This window comes from Crotalus tigris, unplaced genomic scaffold (genome assembly GCF_016545835.1).
Source record: "Crotalus tigris isolate CLP2741 ecotype Arizona unplaced genomic scaffold, ASM1654583v1 scf7180000017935.1779662, whole genome shotgun sequence".
In the NCBI taxonomy this organism is placed as follows: Eukaryota; Metazoa; Chordata; class Lepidosauria; order Squamata; family Viperidae; genus Crotalus; species Crotalus tigris.
The window spans coordinates 665,712-689,932 of NW_024096727.1; the positions used below are offsets into that span (position 1 = coordinate 665,712).

A 24,221-nucleotide genomic window follows, 5' to 3' on the forward strand; every position below is an offset into this window, starting at 1 on the left:
TAAGCCAAAAAAAGGTCAGCATGTTTTTTTTCATCTCTAAGATTTACTTTCACCTGAATTAGAAAATCATGTTTTAAATAAATGATGACCACAGTCATGTGTTATATTTTACCTGCCAAAATTTGATGTAATTGTAAGATAATGAAATCTGAAAAAATCTTCCAAATCTCTCATTTTTGGTATGAATGTAAAATTGAAAGAACAAAATAAATGTTATTGCCAATAATAAATGACCTACAAAAGGCTAACTTTACATTTAAATTTATTTTAATCACAAAAATAATGAATGAATGATTTCAACACTTTAATTCAAGTGGGATATTCTGTACAAATAAGTATTTAGCGACAAGAGGTTTTTTTTTTAAAAGAACAAACATCTACTATTTATTTTTACTTTCTTTTCCTTCCATTAGTCCCAGAAGTACAGCATCTGCTTCCAATAAGTTTGTATCATTTGTTGCTCCCAAGAACCTGGAGGAGAGTTCAAGGTCAATGAGTTTCAGGAGGACTTTGGATCCATTTTCATATTTCCTGTTGAAAAAGGAAAAAAAAAATGTAATGCCATATAAACATATATTCTGAGGTGGCAATTTAAACAAGACTGTTGTGAGTCTATGTTGCAAAACTCCATTCATCATATATATCCTTTGTAATCTTTAAACAATGCCATTTTTCCTCTCCAACATAAAGATAATTTTGTTTAGTCTAAAGTGGTTTGGCAAAATTAGCCTTATTTCAAGAGCTATCATATTAAGTCAGAAGAGTAAATATCATGGTTTGCTGAACAAGCCACAACAGCCTGATTTGTGCATACATTAGGCCATAATAGGTAGGCTCAGGATAAGCTAAAAGCAAATGAATCAAGTTTAGGCAAAGATGTAAACTGGAATTTTCTGGATTCAAAATTGTCCACTTAAGGTATGATTGTTAGTTTCAAATTTACATGATGTTTTTCAGGTAACTGCTCTAAAAAACTGAGGAATTTTATGGCTCTCCCATCCTCACACCAAATAACAGCCCACATTCTTGTGCAGGCTGCAGTTATTGAGATGAATATGGTAATTGGAATCATACTCATTTGCATAAGATGTCCCCTTGGCTGTCTCTAGTTCAAATTCTTAAAAGAATAATTCCAGATATCCTGCTCTGTTTCTAACCTTTGTCTGAGATCAGTGGCAGTTTGGATAAATATGGAGGCCAGAAAACTGTTGTCCATACTCAGTTTCAATCTAAGATAATCTTTTTTTTCCCCAAGAGACCAAGATACCTTAATGATCAAACATAGATGTCAGTCCACTGGGAAGTAAACTTGCCGGCCAACTAACCCTAGATTATGAACAAACCAGGGTAGTTCTTAAAACAGTGTACCATAGAAAACCAAGTCTCTCTTTGAAAGCTTGAGATACTGAGGAGCATTGGCAATGTATCTTCTGCAGCTAGAAGCCTCTAATCACTGAAGGGCCTTTCCTCCCTCTGGTATGCTGTAACATCCTCCCTTTGGCTGTGTTAGAAGAAAGGAAAAGGCAGATCTAATCAAGGGGCAGAGACAATGCTGTGTGTCTGTCTCCAGACATAGAAAGAACCTTTCAGATGACCCAACTTCTGATCCTTTCTTGCAACATGGCAGTGATGAGAGGCTGGTGTAAAATTCTTGCACAATCGTAAGTCACATAGGGACCCTGGCTCAACTTTATCTACTGCAAAGGGCCATCATGATAAAGTAGCCTATCTGGGGCTAGAACTGGGACTATCTCCTTGAGGATAAACAGGGGAGGTAACTTAACAGAAAGAAGGAAACAGGCCAAGTGATGCTCCACAGGCATCCATCTGGGCATACTCACATGTGACCAAAGAGTTCTATAGAGAATATAACAATTTATTCATTTGGTCCCACACTGGCCATGAATGTTAATGTTAAAGCATGCATGGTGAAGACTGCACTAAAAGTGGACCTTTCTTTTAGTCATCCAGTACTATCCTTCTTCACAGTGAAAGGTTCAGCCTCCCTCCTGGCAACTTTGTTAGGGCTTGCTAAGAGACACTTTTGCACCCCATTCCAACCCACTTTTCCCAAAATGACCACTCTGTTATGCACTTATAAACACCTGTGGAGGGTTAGGAAGCCCTGGTGGTATTGCTCTTACCTTGTTTGCCCTGCTGTTCCCCTCCTCTCTTCCTTTAGAGAGCTAGAGAAGATGGAGGGAAGCCAGTGGAAGAGAGAATAAAGATAGCAGATAACAATCAGTCTGTGAGGGGGATTAGACAATGCCAGAGGGCTGGCAAATGGGCAACAAATGATTCCAGAGCAGGGCTGATGGTAATTCTTATGGTTCCCTTGGCAGGCTAAGTTCCGACAGTGATCCAGTTTTCACTTGGGAAACGGCTATACACACACACACACACACACACACACACAATTTTAAATTGCCTGTTATATGTACCTAAGCAGAAACTGTAGTGTTATTTTTAGAAACACTATTCTTCCTAAGAGAAATTTTAGACAAATATTTGCACAGATTATACTTTCTGTGCAATTGATTTCTCTCACAGAACCAACACTAAAGATCAACATAGGCAGGGATGCCTGTAAAAGGTATGACCATAAGGAAATATTCTAATGTTCCATTTTAAGATTTCTTTAATTACTATTATTAGGATGAAAAGAAAACATTCTGTATCTCACAGAGAATTGCTTCTTATAACAACAATACTGCAATGAATGTAGCTGTAATGGCTTCCTTTGATTGAATGAGAGTGGGGAAATTCTTGAAGTGATGGACAGAGTAGGCCACGTCCCTTCCTAGGGCAAAATACACATGAAAGGGACATTTGTCAGCAAATTTTATCTGTCTAATTAATGGAAAGGTAAAAAATGGAAAGGAAAAGGGAAAGAAAAGATGACACAAATGATCAAATTAAAAGACAAATGCTAATTTTAACCAAAGATAAGGCAATCTACAGTAGAATTATTCTGGTTTTAAAATCTTTGGTTTGGTCACTGTCACCATTTGGAACCCAGAAATTCCCAAAGTTACCAAAGAATGTGACATTTCATATTTAAACCTGATTTGGCAGGTATCATACATGCCCATGCCAGAATGTTAAAAGTTCAGTCCCCATCTCCCATCCCAGCTGCGTTTTTTCTTCTTTCATACTTATTACTATTTTTTTCCTGATTACTAGAGCTAAACAAATCCCAGCTCTTACCACTATGACTCTTTTTTACTATGTACCAAAAGGAGTCTGCTTGTCTGAACAGGACAGGAAGAGAGCAATTAAATTTGATTTTGCATTTCTGCATGAAGAGGTAATTTAAAAGCTTTTCCTTTGGACAGGTTTCTTGACATTTCCCCCTGCCCCAAGACATTCTTTAGCATGTGCCAATTCACTCCAGTAACTGCTCTCATCTAGAGAAAGAAGAATTCATGTCTTTGACACAATAAATACAAAACACACTGAAATGAAGATGTCCTCGTGGGTAGGATCTCACACTGAACAACAAAATCCTCCCAAATAACTAGGGGTCCTTGCAATGTGCATTCACACGGGAACACCCCTTCTCTCTTAACATGTGAAGTGATTTAAAATTATTAATGTACCATGCCATTAATGTGTCAGAAAATCAATTATTAGTGGATAAACAAATAGGATTTATGGTTATTGTTAAATCACAAACTCCAACCTTCACTATGGAGTCCCAGTTCAAATTGGTAAAATAAGCCCTTCCCAATGTATACCCATTCTCAGTTCATGCAATAAGTTTTTACTTAAATTCTTAGATGGGGCGTTGTCTTACCTGAACGCCTTTTCTCAGCAGGATGATGTAGAGTCCAAATGGATGGGTTCTATGACGGCCTTCCTGCCTGGCAGACTGGGTAAAAACTTCGGCCACACCCCTTCCTTTGGGCGTGACCCCAGTTTTGACTTAGGCGAGAAACTTTGTTGGAATTAACCTTGCAGCTCTTTATTATATCTTTATTATAACCCTGCCTAGACCTATCCTCTGGGTGGGCTTGGACTCTACATCATCCTGCTGAGAAAAGGCGTTCAGGTAAGACAACGCCCCTTCTCCAGCAGGATGGCTGTAGAGTCCAAATGGATGGGACATACCAAAGCCCTCATGTCCCCCTGGGAGGGAATGTCTAGGCTACCGAACTCTGAGCAGATACGACTTGTTGAAGAACTCTTCTGCCAAAAGCCGCGTCTGCTGCTGCTAGGGAGTCTAAACGGTAATGTCGAATAAAAACCGAAGGTGAGGACCAGGTTGCGGCCCTGCAAATCTCTTCCACCGGAGCTTGCGTTAGCCACGCCGCAGATGTAGCTGCGCTCCGAGTTGAGTGAGCAGTCACCTGAGTGGGTGCTGGCAAATCCTGTGAGACGTAGGCCTGCGCTATGCAGGCTCTGATCCACCTGCCTATGGTGGAAGGAGATACCTTCTTTCCCATAGTTGCTGGTTGAAAGGACACAAATAATGCTTCAGTCTTTCGGAAAGCCGAGGTGCGTTTCACGTAGAAACACAGCGCTCTCCGCACGTCCAGCTTGTGCCATCTGTGTTCTAGTCTATGTTTGGGTCTTGGACAGAAATCAGGAAGCGAAAGTTCCTGAGATCTGTGAAAGATGCTATTTACCTTCGGAATGAAGGTCGGGTCTGGTCTAAGAACGACCCTGTCTTTGAAAAAGGTACACAGATCCTTCCTTACTGACAGTGCTGCTAGTTCTGAGATTCTTCTTGCTGAAGTAATTGCCACAAGGAAAGCTACCTTCAGTGATAGGTGATGGAGTGAGCATGTTTCAAGAGGTTCGAAGGGTGCTGATGTCAAGGCTAGAAGGACCTTAGGCAGGTTCCAGGACGGGTACCTGTGTATGACTGGGGGCTTTGTGTTAGATGCCCCTTTTAAAAAGGCATTAATAGCTGGATGCTGTGCTAGGGAAGTTAAGTTGTCGCAGGAGAGTACAGTTGAGAGGGCCGATATCTGTCTGCGGATAGTATTGACTGACAGGCCCTTATTAAGACCCTCCAGTAGGTAATCTAGGATATTGGGAATAGATACTGCGGTCGGGTCTAGGTGAAGCGAAGCGCACCACCTACAAAATCCCTTCCACGTAGCGTCATAAATCCTATTAGTGGACGCTCTTCGTGATGCCTGTATGATCGATATCACCCCTGCAGAATAAGATTGTTTAGTTAAGCTTTGCCGCTCAAATGCCAAGCGGCTAGTTGTAGCCACTGGGGATCTGGGTGTACAAGCTTGCCCTGACTGAGTTTTACCTTGTCCGGGGGGATCCTCCACGGAGGTGATATCGAAAGGTCCACGAGGTCGGCAAACCACGGGCGCCGTGGCCAGTGAGGGGCAATGCAGACCATTTCTGCGCCCTCCAGGATCATCTTGCGTATGGTTGCCGGTATTAATGGCAGTGGTGGGAAGGCGTACAGGAGTTGCGCCGGCCACCGGCACCTGAGAGCATCCGTTCCCTCCGATCCCGGGGACGGGAATCTGGAGAAGAACCTGGGGAGCTGTGTGTTCTTGTGGTTGGCAAATAGATCTAGGTGCGGTTGTCCGAACCTCCGGGAGATCTCCTCGAAGAGAGCCGGGTCCAGACGCCATTCCGACTGGTCCACCTTGGCTCTGCTCAGGGAGTCTGCTTGGGTGTTTGTCTCCCCTGAGATGTGTTCCGCTCTGATGGAACTCACATTGGCTTCTGCCCACCGAGCCAGAGCCAATGCTTCCTTCATTAGTTCCACTGATTTCGTTCCTCCCTCCTTGTTTACATGCGCCTTGGCTGCTACATTGTCTGTAAGCACGAGGACGTGCCTCCTCGTTACTAGGTGTGAGAAATGACGGAGGGCCAGGTGTATGGCCCGGAGCTCTAGCCAGTTGATGCTGTGTGACAGGTCCTTCTGACCCCACTGGCCCTGTGCTATCTGGGTCCCCAGATGGGCTCCCCATCCGAACAGGCTCGCATCTGTCGTGAGCGTGACCCTGTTCGGTTCCCTGAATATGCTCCCCTTGAGTGTCATGGGGGATAGCCACCATTTTAGTGATTTCATCACCTGTGCTGGTACCGGCACTCTCCTGCTGGAGGTGCTGAGGTTCCTCCTCTGGTAGGGTAGGAGGAACCACTGCAACTCCCTCGAGTGGAGCCTTGCCCATGGGATGATGCCCATGCAAGATATCATCTTCCCCAGGAGCTTCGAGAGTTGTAGCAAGGGCACTCTCCTGATCTTTTGAATTTGGTGGATTAGCTTGGATATGCTGATCAGTCGCTCCTGGGAAAGGAATACCCTGCACTGTGACGTGTCTATCACCGCGCCCAGGTGTTGCAGTCTCCTTGAGGGAATGAGGTGGCTCTTGTTTAGATTGACCGAGAATCCGTGCCCCTGTAGGGTTCGGATCGTGGTCTTGAGATCTGCCCTTGCTTGTTCCTGAGATCTGGACTGAATCAAGATGTCGTCCAGATAAAACTGTACGCGAACCGGCATCAGCCTGAGATGGGCTGCTATTACAGCTAGGATTTTGGTAAATACCCTTGGTGCTGAAGATAGTCCGAAGGGTAAGGCCCTGTATTGGTAATGCCGGCCCGCGTAGGTAAATCTGAGGAATTTCCGGTAGCTGGGATGGATGGGAATGTGTAGGTACGCCTCTGTGAGATCTATTGAGGATAATAGATCGTCTTCCCTGACGCTGGCTAGGATGGACTTCAATGAGTGCATCTTGAACTTCCTGTACTTTATGAAATGATTCAGGCCCTTCAGGTCCAATATTGCTCTCCACCCTCCTGATGTCTTTGGAATAACGAAGAGGATGGAATAAAATCCTCTTCCCTCCTCTTCCTTTGGTACCCTCTCTATGGCTTGAATTGACAGGAGGTGAGCTATGGCCGAAGTTATCAGCCTCGTCTTGTGTACCTTTCTGGAGATGGGGCATCTGATGAACCGGCTTGGTGGGGGAGAACAAAAGTCTAAGGTCAGGCCATGCCTGATCGTTTCCAAGACCCAGGCGTCGGTGGTGGTCTGCTCCCAGACCTCGATGAAGTTTCCTAACCGACCCCCGATGGGAGTGTCCTGTTTGGCGTCACTTGGTACGCTTAAAGGATCTGCCTCCCGCTCCCCTATATGGGCGTCTGGACTGGAACTGGCCTCTGGCTCCCGGGCTTTGGCGATCCTGGGTTCGATCCTGTCTCGGATAGAAGGATCGTGAGCCTCTGGGCCAGTCCCAGGATTGCCCTGATCGAAAGGGCTGTCTCCATTCCCAGGGGCTTCCTGGGCGGGAGCCCTGTCTCCGGAAGTCCTGACTGCCTCTCCTGTCTAACTTCTTTGATGGATGCACTAGGATTTTTTTCTTGTCTCTGCCTTCGCTGACGTGTGGGTCCAGAATGGAACCAAACAGGGCTTCTCCACTGTATTTGGACGTCGAAAGACGCCATTTGGACCTCAGGTCTGTCTTCCAATTTTTGAGCCACAGTAGCCTTCGCGAGGCCACTGTGGCCGCAATGGACCTTGCCGCATACTTTGTTGCGTACAGTGAAGCGTCAGACACGAATTGAGAGGCCGCGAGGAGCTTGGCCAATGTTTGGTGTACTCTGACCTGGTCTGGAGGCACCGTGCCTTGCAGTTCCCTCAGCCACATGATACTGGCCCTCGCGAAGAATGATGATGAAGTGGCTGCTCTGGCCGCCCAGGCTGCGGCCATATGGGAACGCCGGAGGGAGTGTTCAAATTTCTTCTCCTCAGGTCTCAAGACCTCCGCCATGTCTCCTGGAATCGCGGAGGTAGAAAATAATGAGATCAAGGGGTTATCTACAGTGGGAACCTCTAACATGTTAGAGAAGGAGGGAGATAGGTTGAAAAGCTTTCTTTCCGCGCTGTTAGGTGCCGGTGGGCTCGCAAGTGAGGACCATTGTTCCTCCAGCGTGGTCATAAAGACCTCCGCACATGGGATGTACTTATCCTGTGGAACCTTTTTGGCAAATAGAGGATTGGCCTCCTTGCTTGTTGAGGGCTTCTCATCCTGTACTGATGTTAGGTTGACTGTGGAAACTGCCTTTATCAGGAGTGATTTTAGGAGCGCTGGGTTAAAGAGGCCAGAGCTTGTCGCCTGCTCAGGTGCGGTCTCCTCGTCCTCCGAGAGGGGCATGTCTGACATGTCCAGGTCTACTGAGTCACCCTCTCCCAATTGAGAGGAAGTTTCAGAGATGCTGGTAGGGGGCGGCCTAGCCCGTCCCTTACGGGGTGTGTGAAAGGCCACTTGCCCCTTAGAAGCCATGAACTGGGAGAATGCATCCTGCATGAATGCATGAAATTGTGCCGACCATATGTTCTCCTGCGCCTTGTCGTTGGGGTGAGGCGCTGGAGTGTGGTCGGGTGAAGAAGCTGGTGAGGAGGGATTGGAGGAATCTAACTGTTCAGTTTCCCCAGGAGGAGACCAAGTCTTGAGCACTTCCTCGGCAGTAGGTTCTGTGCTGGGTGCCACCCCTGGGACAGGGGAAACCAAATTTGTCCCATTGACATTGGTTCTCTGTGCTCTGCTAATTTGCCTTTCTAAAGCCAAATGTCTCCTCAAAGCCTCTCGCTCAGCCGTTTTGGACTGTCCCTTCTGAGAAAGGTGCTTTGTTTTAGCTTTCTTCTTCCCCCCCACCTCTGATTCAGAAGATCTGCGTTTTTGTTGTTGCTGTGGGGGGGACAATTGAGGGACCTGTGTGACTGAATACGAGACATTGTCTGCCATTGTGCCAGACACCCCGAGTAGGCAATGCCTGGAAAGGGGGAATGAGATACGCAGATCAGATGCAGATGCTTGGGGCTGTGCCCTCTTCTGCCTATACAAACAATGGCCGGACAGACAGGAATCTTTGGACAGAAGATCCTGCAAGGCAGTGACTAAAGGTCACTATAGGAACAGTTAGGAAAAGAAAAAATATTCCTCCTCACCTCCTCACCTAGTCCAGACAAAAGTACAGTTTATATCTCTCTCTCCCCCGGTCTGTGGCTGTGGTAGCAGACCACGCTCAGAACTGATAGAGGTTCTAATCTTTTATTCCTCTTCCTTCCTCTTGCCCAAGTGTCTTAATGTAAAGGAAAAAAGCGGCGGCTAAACTGCTCGTTTAAAATGGCGAATGGGAGGAAGCCCCGCCTCCCAATAGTAGCCGGATGAGCCACGAGGCTCCAACAATGGCGGGTCTTTAATAGCCAGCAATAGGGTAATTAACCGGCTTGAATGGCTCTTTTGTCCTTAAGGGGGCTGTGCCTCTCCGCTGGGGGAGAAAAAACGGCGCTGAGGCTCTGCCGGTCGGTTTGGGCGCGCTGCGCTTCTCGCGCCGCTCAGCTGATCAGCGCTGTTTTCCCGCGCCGCTCAGCTGTTTGGCGCTGAACGGCGCCTCAGCTCCTCCGCCGGACCGAGTGGCCTCCGTGCCACTCAGCTGCCCGGCGGGTGGTCCGGGAAATGTCCCCGCGCCAAACAGCTGTTTGGCGGGTCGGGGATCCGCGGAAGATCCACTGACCGGCCCGAGCCCCCCTGGCTAACCGCCCTGGCGATCCTCTCACCACTCCGACGATCCTGGCTGGGAGGCGTCGGTGTTCTATTCCTCTGCCCGGGATCCCTGCCTGCTGCAAAAAGGGGAGGAAAAAAAAAAAAAAAAACTGGAAGAGGATATTCTTTTCTTTGTGAAAACTCTTCTTTCCTAAGAGCTGCTTCTCGCACTTCTACCAGGCTTCGAGACTGAGTCAAAACTGGGGTCACGCCCAAAGGAAGGGGTGTGGCCGAAGTTTTTACCCAGTCTGCCAGGCAGGAAGGCCGTCATAGAACCCATCCATTTGGACTCTACAGCCATCCTGCTGGAGAAGACATTTTCTACATCTCTAAACATGCCATTTCTACTAAGCTCCCCAAACATATTTATTTGGAACAATATTTTTGTTTAATATATGAAAGTATTCTATCATGCTTATTGACCTCTTGTATAATTTTGTCTTCTAACAGAAAGGTCCTGAAACAAAGGTTGCAACTCTCTTCCCCCCACCCCCCAGAGCGCTATGGTTGATTACTTTGATGGAGTTCCAAATTTGGGGGGGGGGGAGAGTTCTCACATACAAAGCTAGAATGCTGATCAACTGACTTTCCTTTACCTGAGCAAGAAAACTGGTCCAAGTAAAGGAGGCAGTAAAATTCAGAGCAAGTTTTAATAGCAACATTTCTTCCAGGTTTTAGGAAGGGAGCAGAGTAGTGCCTCTGCAAATAAGCTCTTGTTTGGGGGGGGGGAGCACAATGCCAATTTGGAGTAAACTGGGAGGACAGGTGGCCTAGTTTCCTGTCAGAAGGCAACAGTAATGGTGATGCTGTGAACACTGCAGGACGGTCCTGGAGAGGGGGGCATTGAAGAATAGAATGGCAGCAGCCCTGCCAGCTGTCCTATCCTGAGACTTTCATTCCTATATCAACACCTTGCCTAACCTAGACTTTTGCCAAGTGAAATACGGCTGCCTTCAAAACTGCTAGGGCAGGGGTCGGCAACCTTGACAACTTTAAGATTTGTGGACTTCAGCTCCCAGAATTCCTCAGCCAGCTATGTTGGCTAAGGAATTCTGGGAGCTGAAGTCCACAAGTCTTAAAGTTGTCAAGGTTACAGACCCCTGTGCTAGGGTATCCTTGCTTAATGCCACCACCAATTGGAAATTCTCTGCACACAACCTATAGACGTAGGAACTGAATCATTGGTTCAATGCAGTGCCAAACATGTGGCCAGGTAAAAGCTGAATGCTTTAATGTTCTGAGCTTTATACAGTATGTGCAGTTTTTCAGTGTTAAGGTTCTGGGCTTTATATGTGCAGTGCTCATAGTTTGTACTGTTTCAGCCAGCAACTGAAGTGACCCCTCAGCAGAACTGAGAACTGATAGTGAAACAGTCAAGAACAAAGTGCAAAGGGAGAAGTGTGAATTGAAAGCTGAGTAGATAAACTTAGACCTTTCTTAATGTTGCAGTAGGGTTTTTAGGTCCATCATCTGCTTCCTCTGGAGATGCGTTTTTTCCCCTGATGGAGCAGAACCACCAGTCATATTGCATCATCTAGGCAGCTAGAGAGCAGAAAGGACCTTCCACATTTTAAAAAGCAAATTTGCTACAATAGCTACTGCCCAATAGCAATATTACAGCAGCATACTACTATATATGAAGACGGTAACAGAGTCAAGTGGGAAAGAAGACACTTTTTCTAGGATCACAACTATCAGAGGCCCTTTTGCATTTGGCACTAGTAGTAAAGTATTTGGAAAGAGTCATTACTTAACAAAAAGTAACTAACCACATTTCAAGCTTTGAGCACATCTTTAGGGCAGCAAGAAACAGGAACACTGAAAAGCTGCATATATAAAACCAGAGGAGCCATCAGAATGCATTCTGCTTTGCCCCACTTGTTTCGGCAAGCTAGCAGTTGACTTGTCCAGACAACATGGGCAGCAAAATCTCAGGGACTTCTAAGACAGCTAAATGGACTGTGACAAAGGGGGGAGCAAAGCCCAGGACTAGTTTTGACAGATGGCGAAACCTGCAGGTTAAGCCATCTGTTAAAACCACCTGCCATCCATAGCAGTTTTATTTATTACTTGCTAATTATTTATTATTTAGTTCTATCTTTTCAGGGTTTGCAGAATTCATGTGTCACTTTAGGCAGATGTGTATCACAACATATGAGAATCATAATGTATTAAATTATATTGTAACATTTCATAAATTAGATCAAGTTATTCTAGAGCTTTATTCTGCTAACATTTTACACTGCAATATTGCATAGCCAAAGGGACTATATAAAACTAGAAGTATATATATTGAGATTCCAGATTCTATCAGCTGCACAGTTTCCCATGGTCTTTAGGATTAGCTGCTTTAACTGTGACATTGGAAATTGTTATTAATGCATCACAGAGAAATCCAGATCAGTTCTAGTTTAATTAGTAAAGTTTCCTTCAAGCTGAGTCCAGAAAGTTGAATGCCTTCAGGAAACAGTCTGTGCAGTTCTTTTGGCAACAATATGAAAGTGTTGCCATATTGTTTCTTCTGTGATTTTTTATTGTCCAAATGACATGTATAAGCATCTTTGCTCTGTTCTAGAGAATGGCATCTGCCACCAGGAACACTTATAAAATGTTGCTTATTCTGTTCTAATATTATTTCTTTGGATTGTCTTCAGCAAATTTTATGAGATCTGGATACTGTTTTAAAGATACACAGAACATGTCAATAAGTATATTTAAACATGAACTGCATACAATTTACCTTTTAAAAATTTATTACAAGGAGACTGTAGACATTTCTGAATCTCTGAGACCCAGTAAAATTTACCACCATTCCTACTCCTCCAAATGCTTGGATCTTACGGAATTATTCTCACTTCAAATGTATATGTTATTGAACTGTTAAAAAGATTTCAGCTATTGTTACATAGTATAGCAAATCATCCCTTCTTTCATTTATTAAGTGACATGCACATTCTTGGTACAGGTAGTCCTGGATTTACAATCATTCATTTAGTGATCATTTGAAGTTACAACAACACTGAAAAATGTGACTTATGAACTGTTCTCACGCTTACAACCATTGTAGCATCTATACAAAATGATCAAAATTTGGGTGCTTGGCAACCTGCATATATTTACATGGTTGTAGCATCCTGAGGACATGTGATCACCATTTGTGACTTTCCCAGCTGCCTTCTGACAAGCAAAATCAATGGGGGAAGCCACGTTCACTTAACAACCACATGATTCACTTAACAACCCTTGATAAAGGTCATAAAGTGAGGCATGACTCACTTAATAACTATCTTGCTTAGCAAAAGAAATCTTGAGCTCAATTTGGGGAAACATCTGTTACAATAAAAAGAAAACATTTAGGAAACACACAGCAGTTTCACATATCTACCATTATAAGCAGCTCATATTGCTGCGTTCAATTGTATTCTGAACAGAAGGAAAGCTAAAAGCTGACAACTTCATGTATCCTAACACGCTATGCCACTACAATAATGTGCAGCCCTTCCCTACCTTAGGAAGAGGTCTATTCTCTATACAATCAAGAAATGCTTCTGTACAGATAGTGGCAATCTTTTATTTAGTTAAATTTGAGCTTCATCAGTTACACTCAGCAATTTTAGTGGTCAGGCATGACAGAAACCCCATACCACACAAAAGGTTTTGTAACACCTTATTATTTAATAGCATCCATTTAATTCAAAAGCTGCTGAAAACAATTTATTTATGATATTTAATATGTGATAAAACATTAACCTAAATATAAGTGATTAGAATGCCCTTCCAAGACTAACTTGATAATTTTCTTATTAATTAGCCTATTCAGTGACTTGCCTGTTAATAGATGTCTCATTCTGAAGAAGTGGCAAAAAAACCCCAACTACCACCTACTGGATTGGTTCTCACTGTGGGGGTGGGTGGGGGAAGATAATATGCTGTTATTCACAGAACTGACAAAAGAAGTCAATACTTTCACTGCACTTTAAGGCTTCTTATAAAGCTGACATTTCAGTTAATGAATGGATTTGTAAGCATCCTTTGCACCTGAAATTCAACAGAATCAAGTCTCACACAAGGGAAAATAATGATGACAAGCAGTTCTATGAAAGATACAGTTCAGTTTCCTTTCATTCAGGTTTAGAGCCATATTAATGCTCTTAAAGACTCAGTTTGCAAGAGAAGTCAGGAATACTTTCCAGATACTAGAAGTACGTAACAGTATTTCAGCATTTTTATTTTTGTTGTCTCCTAGGTTTAAATCAAGAATCGGTTTTTGACTCACATTGCTTCCACTTTGCTGAGACTCAAACAGAGAAGGTGACATTCAGCGAAGGACATTATTGCTGGCTGTCTCACAAGTAAGAAATAGGAAAACATCAACAAGGACACCAAAGTGCCACATGAAGCCTTCATTGATTAACCATTTTTCAGAGATCACAATGAATTCATCAGGGTGCTTTTTTCAACATTTCACAGTATGTGGGGGTTTATAAATGGGGTTTTAAAGTGTATTATTTTGATTCCTAAATGACTTTTGGGAGTTGAGGGTAGTTTTGTCTGCTTTTCAAAGGTAAGACTCGGATTTTAAGTATATAGATGGAAAATCACCATAGATTATAATGGATAGAGGCTTAACTAAGAATTTGAAATACATCATAGAAAAAGGCAATGGCAAACCACATCCATACCATTCCCAATAAATCTACCCAGAAATATGAGATGTCATCAGAGGTGAAATTCAATTCAAAAATTGTACACTGAGAAACATTTTCATCACTTGAAATCATTTGTTTTGTAGTCAGCCAACATTAGTTCATTGCAAACCCCACAAGAAAGAAAAAAATAGGAAAAATCTGGAGGCCAGTGTGAACACATGCAGAAGTCTCTAAAATGCTTAAGAGAAAAGGGACTTGTATGGGAAATGAAAATAGAGATACATAACAAAACAGGATATAAGACAGGAGAAAAGCATAAAGCTCAGAATGAGCAAACACAACAAATAGGATTAAGGTGAACTAAAGAAGGCATTGCTCTATAGAGCAAGGAGAAAGTGATGAATCATTAATAGATGATGGAAGGAAGGCAAAACTTCATAAGTCCTATTTTGTATCCATCTTTTCTAAGAAGAGAAATGAACATTTCTTAAACAAACCATTTCTATTTTTCAACTAACTTTTCTCTATTTGTTCCAACCTCACTTCCATGTAACAAAGTGGGCAGAAGCATGCTCTTGTATTCATGCTTTCAACTATTTTGATGAAAATGCATTACATGCAACAGATCACAATATATTTTGTACATTTATCCATAAACACCTGGAATAAGTGAGGGGAGTTCATGCAATCTTGCTGTACCAGACCTTTTCACCAAGCTTTCTATATATTCTGACACATTTTTACTTCCATTATATATCATTCTTATTGCATTCAAAAACTAACTTTATCTTCCATATTGACACAAAATATTCCATAATTAAAGCCACTCACTTTATCATACCCTTTGAAGATACAATCAAGATATATGTGTTCTTTCTCACATTCGTACATTTTATTAGCTCCTTTGATACCCTTATAATCACTTTTCTGGTAAAAAAAACTTCAGGGACATGCTTAATAACTTTTATTTACCTGTAGTTTTTGCACTCTTGCTACATTACTCTTTATATAACAGCAATTTTCCAAATTGAACACATGGATCACTCTCTGCACAGGTTCAATGAATTGCACAACCACTTTATAAACAAATCACATCTACATTTTAACATTTCTTTTATATCATCTGTACCTGTAGACTTAACCATTTTTCAAAATTTCATAATATTTATGGCTTCCTTTTCATCCATATTTTTTGGGGATTACTATTTATAGGATTCATTTGAATTCCATTCTTCAGATTATCACAATTATTCCCACAAAAAACTTTTAAAATACTCCCTCCAACATTATTTTCCTTAACTTTTATCCCTACATGACTTCATCATGTACATTATCAATCCACTTTGCTGGAAGTTCCTTGTTTAATACTTTTCATCCTCTTCTACAACTATTATTATTTCCACTAAAATTATGCATTTATTGTCACTTTTAATCCTAGCCATTTATGTTCTCTCAGTACTTTCTTTGCAACTATCTTTTTCTCTTTAAGAGATTATACAATCAACTCAAAGGAGATACTATCTTTTAAAAGATCAAATTATTCGTCCAGATCTATCTGCACAGAAACTGCAATTACATTCTGAGACTAAGTTTATGTTCCAAGATGCTGCCCACTCCAAGATTTGGTTCCTTTAGAATGTCCTTCTCAGAAAAGATCACCCAGAACATATATTATGGTCAATGCTGTGACGTGGTGTAGTATGCAGGCTAACTCTGCCGACTGCCAGCAGTTTGATCCTGACTGGCTCAAGGTTGGCTGAACCTTCCATCCTTCCAAGGTTGGTAAATGAAGATCCAGATGGTTGGAGGCAATATGCTGACTTATAAACTGCTCAGAAAGGGCTGCATTGCGAAGCGGTATATAACTCTAAGTGCTATTGATATTTAAGCTTTTTATGCCTTTAGCTTTTTATGATGGGTGCTATTATATTGTTGTTGGTTTAATATTTTTAATTTATATTGTGGTATTTTTCAAAAACATATTTAATTTCATTTTCCAAGTTGTTAAGTCCTGAGCTTAAAAATTTTCATTCACATGCAGACCTGAAACCAGCCACATGACTATGTGAAGTACCTCTCTTATGTGCTTGAAGGTTATGTTATTAGCCAGGCTTGGTTTAAACAATTCACTGCCCACAAAGCAAATCTACTGTCTACCAGGAATGGAGTAGGGGAGGGAGAAGGGACATAACACTAAAACAACACATTATACTACATTCCCATCAGTGTAACAGTTCCCACCACAGGCAACACTTTGTCTTCAACAAAGAAACTCACATTTTATGTCTGTAAAATCCCTATACAGACTAGTACTGTATGAATGCCAAGAGGAACATCTGTGTGTTCAGAACTATAGTAGCCCAACTTTTTAAAGTCCTCTCATGCACAATAGTCCATCAAAAAGCCTGATGAGATGGAATTTTTTAATTCCTGTCCTATTCAGTGACATGTATTTTAAAATTTCAATGCCTAGTATTCAATCGCATGTATTCGTATTTCTTTATAGCAATAGCAATAGTATATACTGCTTCACAGTGCTTTAGACCCCTTTCTAAGCAGTTTATAGAGTCAGCATGTTGCCCCCACCAATTTGGGTCTTCATTTTACTGACCTCGAAAGGATGGAAGGCTGAGTCAACCCTGAGCTGGTTAGGATCGAATTACTGGCTGTGGGCAGAGTTAGCCTGCAATACTACACTCTAACCACTGCGCCACCATGGCTCCTAATATATCTCTTCATATTATTTATTTATCTATTGAATAGTTTGTATTAAGTTTAACTTCTACTGCTATTGTTAATATGAAATTATTTTTACATTGAATTAATCTGGATTAATTTTTTGTTAAACAATTACAATTGAAATTAAGAAAACTTATTTCTAAATAGTAGAAGTACCAAGATGCAAAATAGTATAGAGTCTAAGTTTAATGATAATATATACTTTGCAACTGAAAACAGGGCACATCCAACAATTCAAAGAAGTTTAATAGGAAAAGCCAACCAAAATCTACATTCAGATTATCATGATTTTATAGGATTTAAGCACTAATTTGTAAATGCATGCTAAATACTGTAACCTGTAAAGAGAAAGTACAAAGCTGTTTTATTAAGTGTTTTATGAATGTTTATACTTTTTTTTTTTTTTGCTATTTGGGTTTTTACTAGCTTTCAGAAAAAGGATTATTTTATAAAGGCAAACCAAAAAACCACACATATGTTTTTCAGGTGTACTTCAATACTGTTGTTTTCAGGGACTCTAAGTAAAATCCACACACCCTACACAATGTACCTAGAAGAGCCTACACACACACCCTACACAATGTACCTAGAAGCTTGATTTTCTGAGTTATAACCTGTCACTTAGGTCAGATCCCACATCTTTATTTTGAAAAACAGTGAAAACAATGGATTTTTGAAACACTACTACTGTATAAATAGCTGTGTTCTGATGGCAGTATACAGTTTGTTATACTGTAAGCTGTGTAGAGTTCAGTAGAAGAGAAAAAAGAGAGAGGGAGAGAGAGCGTGCATTAAAACCAGGGAAGTTTTTACAGTCCAGTCCTGAGAAAGATTTTGAAAGCTGCATCTCAATTTTGAGGGTCCATAGTCTGGTTCGAAAGAGTCAAAAATATCAGGAAAAAAGCATCTATCATTTATTATTTATACCCCACATTTTAACAGATTGCATTTCTCTTTGATTTCTTGATCTTTGGTTTTATTTGCCAACTACAGGCTGTTAATAACATTAAGTTGAACACATATTAGAACTTCCAAAGTTAGCTAGGCTCATTCAGAAATCTCCCTATTGGGTTCCTGGCAATTGTTCAAGTAAATAATAAACTCCTGAAGTCAAGGATGCAAAAGGAACAGCCAGCCTTAAATTGCAGATCACAGACAATTGGTTCAGACTGTTAAATTATCATTATCAGTTCATTACAAATTGCCTTTGCTTGCAAAAAGATCAGTCTCCTAGCAAAAGAACAATAAATTCTCTGATAAATGGCATCAAATAAGCTTGCTCAGAATAAGCCCTAGAGTAAAAAAGAAAGATGAAGACAAACTGGTCCTGGAAAGAAAAGGATATACAGTTACTCAAAGAAAGTTTATTGATTTCATCTCTTTAGGCTCAGAAATTTTCTGGGCTAGATTATTCTTTGCCACATTTTTCAATGTCAGAAATTTGTGTTACATATTTCATTCCACATATATTAAATGTATATAATTAATTTCCCTTCAGGTCAAAGCAACTTAGCCCACACTATTAAGATTTCAGCAAACATATCAATTTCTATTAAAGTAACCCCACTGAATGGAAGAAAAATATTTAAAATAACTTATCTTTTAAACATCATGAAGGTGAACAAAAGGGATGTGTTGTTTAAATGCAAAGATATATTATAAATAGCTGAGAGAAAACTCTGATGTTGTTTTCAATACAGGTAGTCCTTGAGTTACCATAGTGTTCTCATCCCCATCATGGTTGCAACTCATGACATTTGTAAAGTGACTTGGTTTTACATCCTTTTTGTGGCAGTCATTAAATGACTGGTCATAAATTGAGAACTGCCTGTACAAGATTAAGCATACATTACTTTAATCTTATTAGAAAAAAGAAATTTCAATTCAGTTTAATATTTGAACTATTTTGTTAAATACCATGTTTGGTTAGACATGAAATCTCAGGGCAACTGAAAAGTAAATCAAAACTGTGTTTGTGTATTTCCTTTAAAAACATAGCTAGCTTGTCTTTTTATGAATGTATTATTTGAAGATTATATATGTCAAATATTATATATGTTCAGTTAATTTTATATAGAACTAGCAGCATCCAAAAGTAGTTTTCTATTATTGTCCCAACTGGCCAGGTCTTTCCTTAATATCAGTCTGTCTTTTCACTACACCAGATGGATTTAAAGATTAATGAGCTCCCATTATAAAACCCTTCAGTTACGTATGACTTTTATTGAGAAAGATTTATTATATTTCAGATCTTAGCTATAAATTATACTACTCTAGGCTAGACTGAGACTCCTCAATCACATAATATAATAGTCTAGAAAATAGGGACCATCACATTAAACAGAGCAGGGCATAACATTATTTTTATTGGACAATCATATAGTCATACAATTAATTTGACATGCATTTGCAAAATAAATGAATATCCTGGATTAAATTAAGCATGTAGTACTATATCCATAAACTATTTCTGCATTATGGTGCATTCCATTTATTACAGCACCACCTATAGGCCCCAACTGATTAAATTAGGATTTTTGTTTTACTATATAGTGTTACGTGTAGTTTTTGAAATCTAAACTCAAGAGATCCAACCAGCTCTATTGATGAAAATTTTAGTGAGAATTGATATAAACTATTCATAATTTTAGCAATTAATCTGATTATGGTTTTGCAATCTCATTAAAAAATATCAAAGCCTACACATCTAGCAAAACTGAAGTGTTGTTTTCGCAAATTATTTGAAACATTACAGTGCTGTTTGATTTACAATATAATGTTGGCACATTCTACCAATATTATTATGTTTTAATATTTGATATAATTAAAAACTGATTATTTACTAATGGACAGCTTCTTGTCTTAGTAGTGGGTTTTGGAATACAATAAAGCCTTGCTGCTTGCAGTTGACTGGGCAATATCAGTTTACCAATTTCTCTTCCTCCTTGCAGTCCTAATGCACCTCTTTTCTGGAATGTTCTCCAACCCTCCAGAATCACTTTTAAAATAAAGATTCACAGAAAACAAAGTTTAATGCAGATTACATTTCAATATTCTATGTCTTCCTGGAGCATCTAGTAAACAATCAATGAAAGACAGGTCAATCTATGAAAAATCACTTCATGAATTTAAAAGATTATGCCATTTCAAAATGATTGATATAACTAATTTCTTATCATGTTTAGAGACTTTCACTGCAAGAAGGCAGGAAAGGTCTATATAGCTAGGCTTATCAGCATATACAACAAACCACATAATAATAGCTAAATCTAAGTGTGAGCAAGATTAATTGCATCTCAGTAGCTCTTTTATTTGACATTTCAGAACTGCTTTCAGCTTTCCCACAATATCAAATTGCGTGTGTGTACACACCAAATACCTAAGAGATAATTCATTTCACTTTCAACTACTTTTTCAAACAAACGTTTCTAAACAAAGGCATTTATCTACATTTAAGTGGCAGGTGAAATTCTAGCACACTTCTCAATAAAAAGAACCGAGAGGCTTTAACTCCTTAACAAAAGATTTGAGGCAGGTATTAGTGGTGCTAGCAATCTAGAAGTACCCTTGGGCTACAGAATTATTTTCTCACACTCTTAACAAAAGAGGAAAAAGTAGTCAGATAAAGTGATTTTATACACTGGAGTCATCCAATCTCTTACTTCTGTACCTCCATGCACCTAAATAATATTAAAAATGGGCTCTCTGACAAAGAAGATGCCTGATTTGGAAATGAAGCAATGCTTGATTTAGACTTAATCATAAGAACAGGCACTAACTATGATGTGAAACGCTTAATAGCATTGCTTGTGAAAGCTTTGCCAATGACTGTAATCTTACAAACATTATAAATCTCTACATAAATGATGTTAATATATATAAAAAGAAACCCCCCATTTCATATATCTAAATCAACGTTCAACATTTATCACTGAAATATTCAATGCGCAACTTTCCTTATAAAGACCCCATTTTATCATTTGTAGCTTCTCTCATATCCTGTTACGCCTTTTATTTCTTACTTTCCAATATATTGCAAAACATTTAGGCAGTTGATAATAAATGATGATGGTTAATATTTTCAACTGGCTCCTAGGTTCTTTCTCTGAGAACTTCATTTAACTTTTTAATAGCACAATAAATAATTAAACTGAGCACAATTTTTTTTCTCTTGTAAGTTTTAATACAGTTTTACACAGTTTTAAGGAAGAATTCCTTCAGACTCACGTCCACTTACATTTTAAATCATTTAAATTCATTCAGAACTTGGATGATAATTTATCTAAACTGTTTGGGCCAACCTTATCAGATGCTTTTTAGAATTGTGATAAAATAGCATTATTATGATTTACCCCAATATATTAAATCAGTGCAAAGTTATTAAAAAAACTTTATAACTGAGTCACAGTGATAAAGTTCTATTAGAGTTTTATTTTTGAAAAAGAAACCAACATCTGGAAATACTGACATAATTAGAATAAAATAAGGACAGAGTAATTTATAATCCAATGTTTTAGCTTTTCAAACCAAACTCATGGCTATGTTCTGATATTATACACCCATGGATTGAGTCAAGTATACATTTGCCTTGTTTTTTCTTTCACATACTTTGTGGAGGTTTGTTAATATTCACTTCCAGTTTCAGTGCAGTTTAGTACAGGTAGTCCTCTACTATTGACTTATTGGGACCAGAAGGTTCCACTGCTGAGCAAGATAGTTGTTAAGTGAGTCACACCTGATTTTCTGACCTTTTTTGCCAGTGATTTACATGACTCACAGCTGTTGTTAAGTGAATCTCACAACCATTAAGCGAATCTGACTTCCCTTATTGACTTTGCTTGTTGGAAGTCAGCTGGGAAGGTCACAAATGGCAATCACAGGATGCTGGGATGCTGCAACTGTGGTATATACATGCCAACTGACAAGCACCCAAATTTTGATCCCTTGACTGTGGGGATGCTGCAACAGCTGTAACTGTGATGACCAGTCATAAGTCACTTTTTTCAATGCCTTTGTAATTTTAAATGGTCACTAAATGAATGGTTGTCAGTCAAGGTCTAGCTGTACAATGATTAAATCCTAACTCTCATTCATACTAAGTGCTTCATATTCTACTCTTTGTACAAAGTTCATTTTAAACAAACCACATTTAGGTTTAAAAATGATTTGCTAAATTCAGATAATACACTGCAGTCAATTTAAACTATAAGTAGGAACTTCTATCATCTTTGCCATCAGACATGGAAGACTCCAACATTCACTATATTATAATGTATTCTTATCACGTAAAGCATGAAATGACACAGACTATTTTTATTTAAATGTGATATTTATAAATCTTTGATTTTACTACTTCTATTAAGAGCAGTTAGGAATAGATTAGGAACTGATCCTTAACAGAAAAACTCTTAAACTTCAGGAAAAAATATTCAACATTATTTTCTTCTACTGAAGAAAAATAGTCATTTATAAGACAACAGGAAATTTATACTGTAATCAAAGGAATAACATTTAAATTAAGAAAGTGAAAAATAGAATATCCTTGGGTGTTTATTCCAAAACCTTAATTGCAACTTTTATCTTTTTTAAGGACTTTTTGAACATATTAAAGAAAAAGCATTAAGCTTTTCTCTTCTATACCAAAAGGCATTTTTTATGATACCAAAACCTTTTCATGTTTTACTACTCACATTTGAAAACAATCTTTACCCAGGAAGTTTGTATTAAAACCTACAAGAGGCTCAAAAGTATAATGCATTCTGTCACTGAAGCCTCATCTGAACAATGAGCAGTATTATCATAATAAAAAAATGAATACAATAGTATATTAAATTTCCTGTTGTGTTCTTGGCCTCTCTCCACATTCTGTTTTGAAGACAAACTCTGGAGTTCTCTGCAGTATTTCTCAGAAAAAGCTGAATGAAGTAACAAAATCTAAAGAGGCTTAATGGTAAGCTTTGACCCATTACCACTGACAGCACGGCTTTATGTTACACATAGTATTTTTAGGTTTTTCACTAATCCCTCTTTTTTTTTCATTCCAAATCTTATGTCACTTGAGAATTTGACAGGAAGTTACAAAAAGACAAGGCTGTCTACATATTGGAGCTGATGGTCAAATCAAACATTGAAAGAAGATTTCATTTAACAAAGAGTAAGCAAACAAATAGTCATAACAAGTGGAGAAATACAACTTTCAGACTTAGTTAAGTTTAATACTCATTACACAAAATAGTTACCTGTGACATGCATACAGAACTGTCAAAAGCTCCAAGCATAAATTTTTTTAGCATTCTATTAACTAATGGAAGCACTTATCTATGAATGAATTCTCAGATTCCAACAGTCAACATAAGTAAATAAATACATGATGTGAAATGGTATTCTACAATCAAATATGGATATACAGGGAAATTTGGCAGACACAGGAACAGCACTACTTTGAAAGAACTACATACTGTCTGTTTGCAACTTCTTAAAGCACCCATATCAATAATATCAAATAGTTTTTTTTTTACTTTAATTAACTGTATGTTCTAATTATAAACTGTTGGTGAGTTCATAAAACAAGTGTTTAATTTAAAAAAATCTCTAGAGTTATGTCCTGGATATACTCACAAATCTGTATATCTGACCCAACGTGCAGGCTTTAAATTGTTATCACCAAACAAGGTCTGAAATGATGTTGAAATTTATCTAAATAATTAGCAATACTCTATACAGCTTAGAATGAAATGCTATCATAGCTAAAAAAAAAAGAGATTAGAACTGAATATTTATCCCAAATTTGAATCTAAGTATGATGTAATAAATGCCTCAACACTATGGAAACCATGCCATGTGTCAAAAATATATTCTCTATGTTCCTGTGTTTTCACAAATTTCAATTGCCAAAATAAGTAAGATCAATGAAATACACAATTGGCTTCATACTTCCACATATTTTTTATCTGCATGAATTGGAAAGCATGTACTGTAAAACAATATGGTTAAGCAGCATTGCAACTTCATATCTATATTATGTGAGTAATCCTTGCCCACAAAATATAAAGCAAACTGTAGGCTCCCAAGTCTCCTCAAATAAGATAATCAAAATGGTTAAAGAGGCTGATTTGTACTTATAACTCATACACATATTATAAGGAAAATACCAGTGGATAACAGGTAAAAGAAATTCAGGAAAAGAGATCTATTTGCTTGGTATTATTTTAAGAGATCATTTTCTTTAATCATTCTCATATTATTTTAACATTATTCAGCAAGTTTGCAAATTATAAACAGGAACTGTTACAACCATATTGTGGCA

At 39.3% G+C, this 24,221-nt stretch overlaps 1 protein-coding gene across 1 annotated transcript in view; it reads right to left on the reverse strand.

Annotated features, from left to right (window-relative positions):
- Positions 1-245: 245 nt before the first annotated feature.
- Positions 246-24,221, reverse strand: part of LOC120308524 (tumor protein D52-like) — a 58,540-nt gene continuing 34,564 nt past the window's right edge. The window contains exon 7 of the mRNA XM_039344701.1: positions 246-531. Coding sequence (XP_039200635.1) covers positions 381-531 — 151 coding nt within the window. The 3' untranslated portion in view covers positions 246-380. The remainder of the gene's footprint in view (positions 532-24,221) is intronic.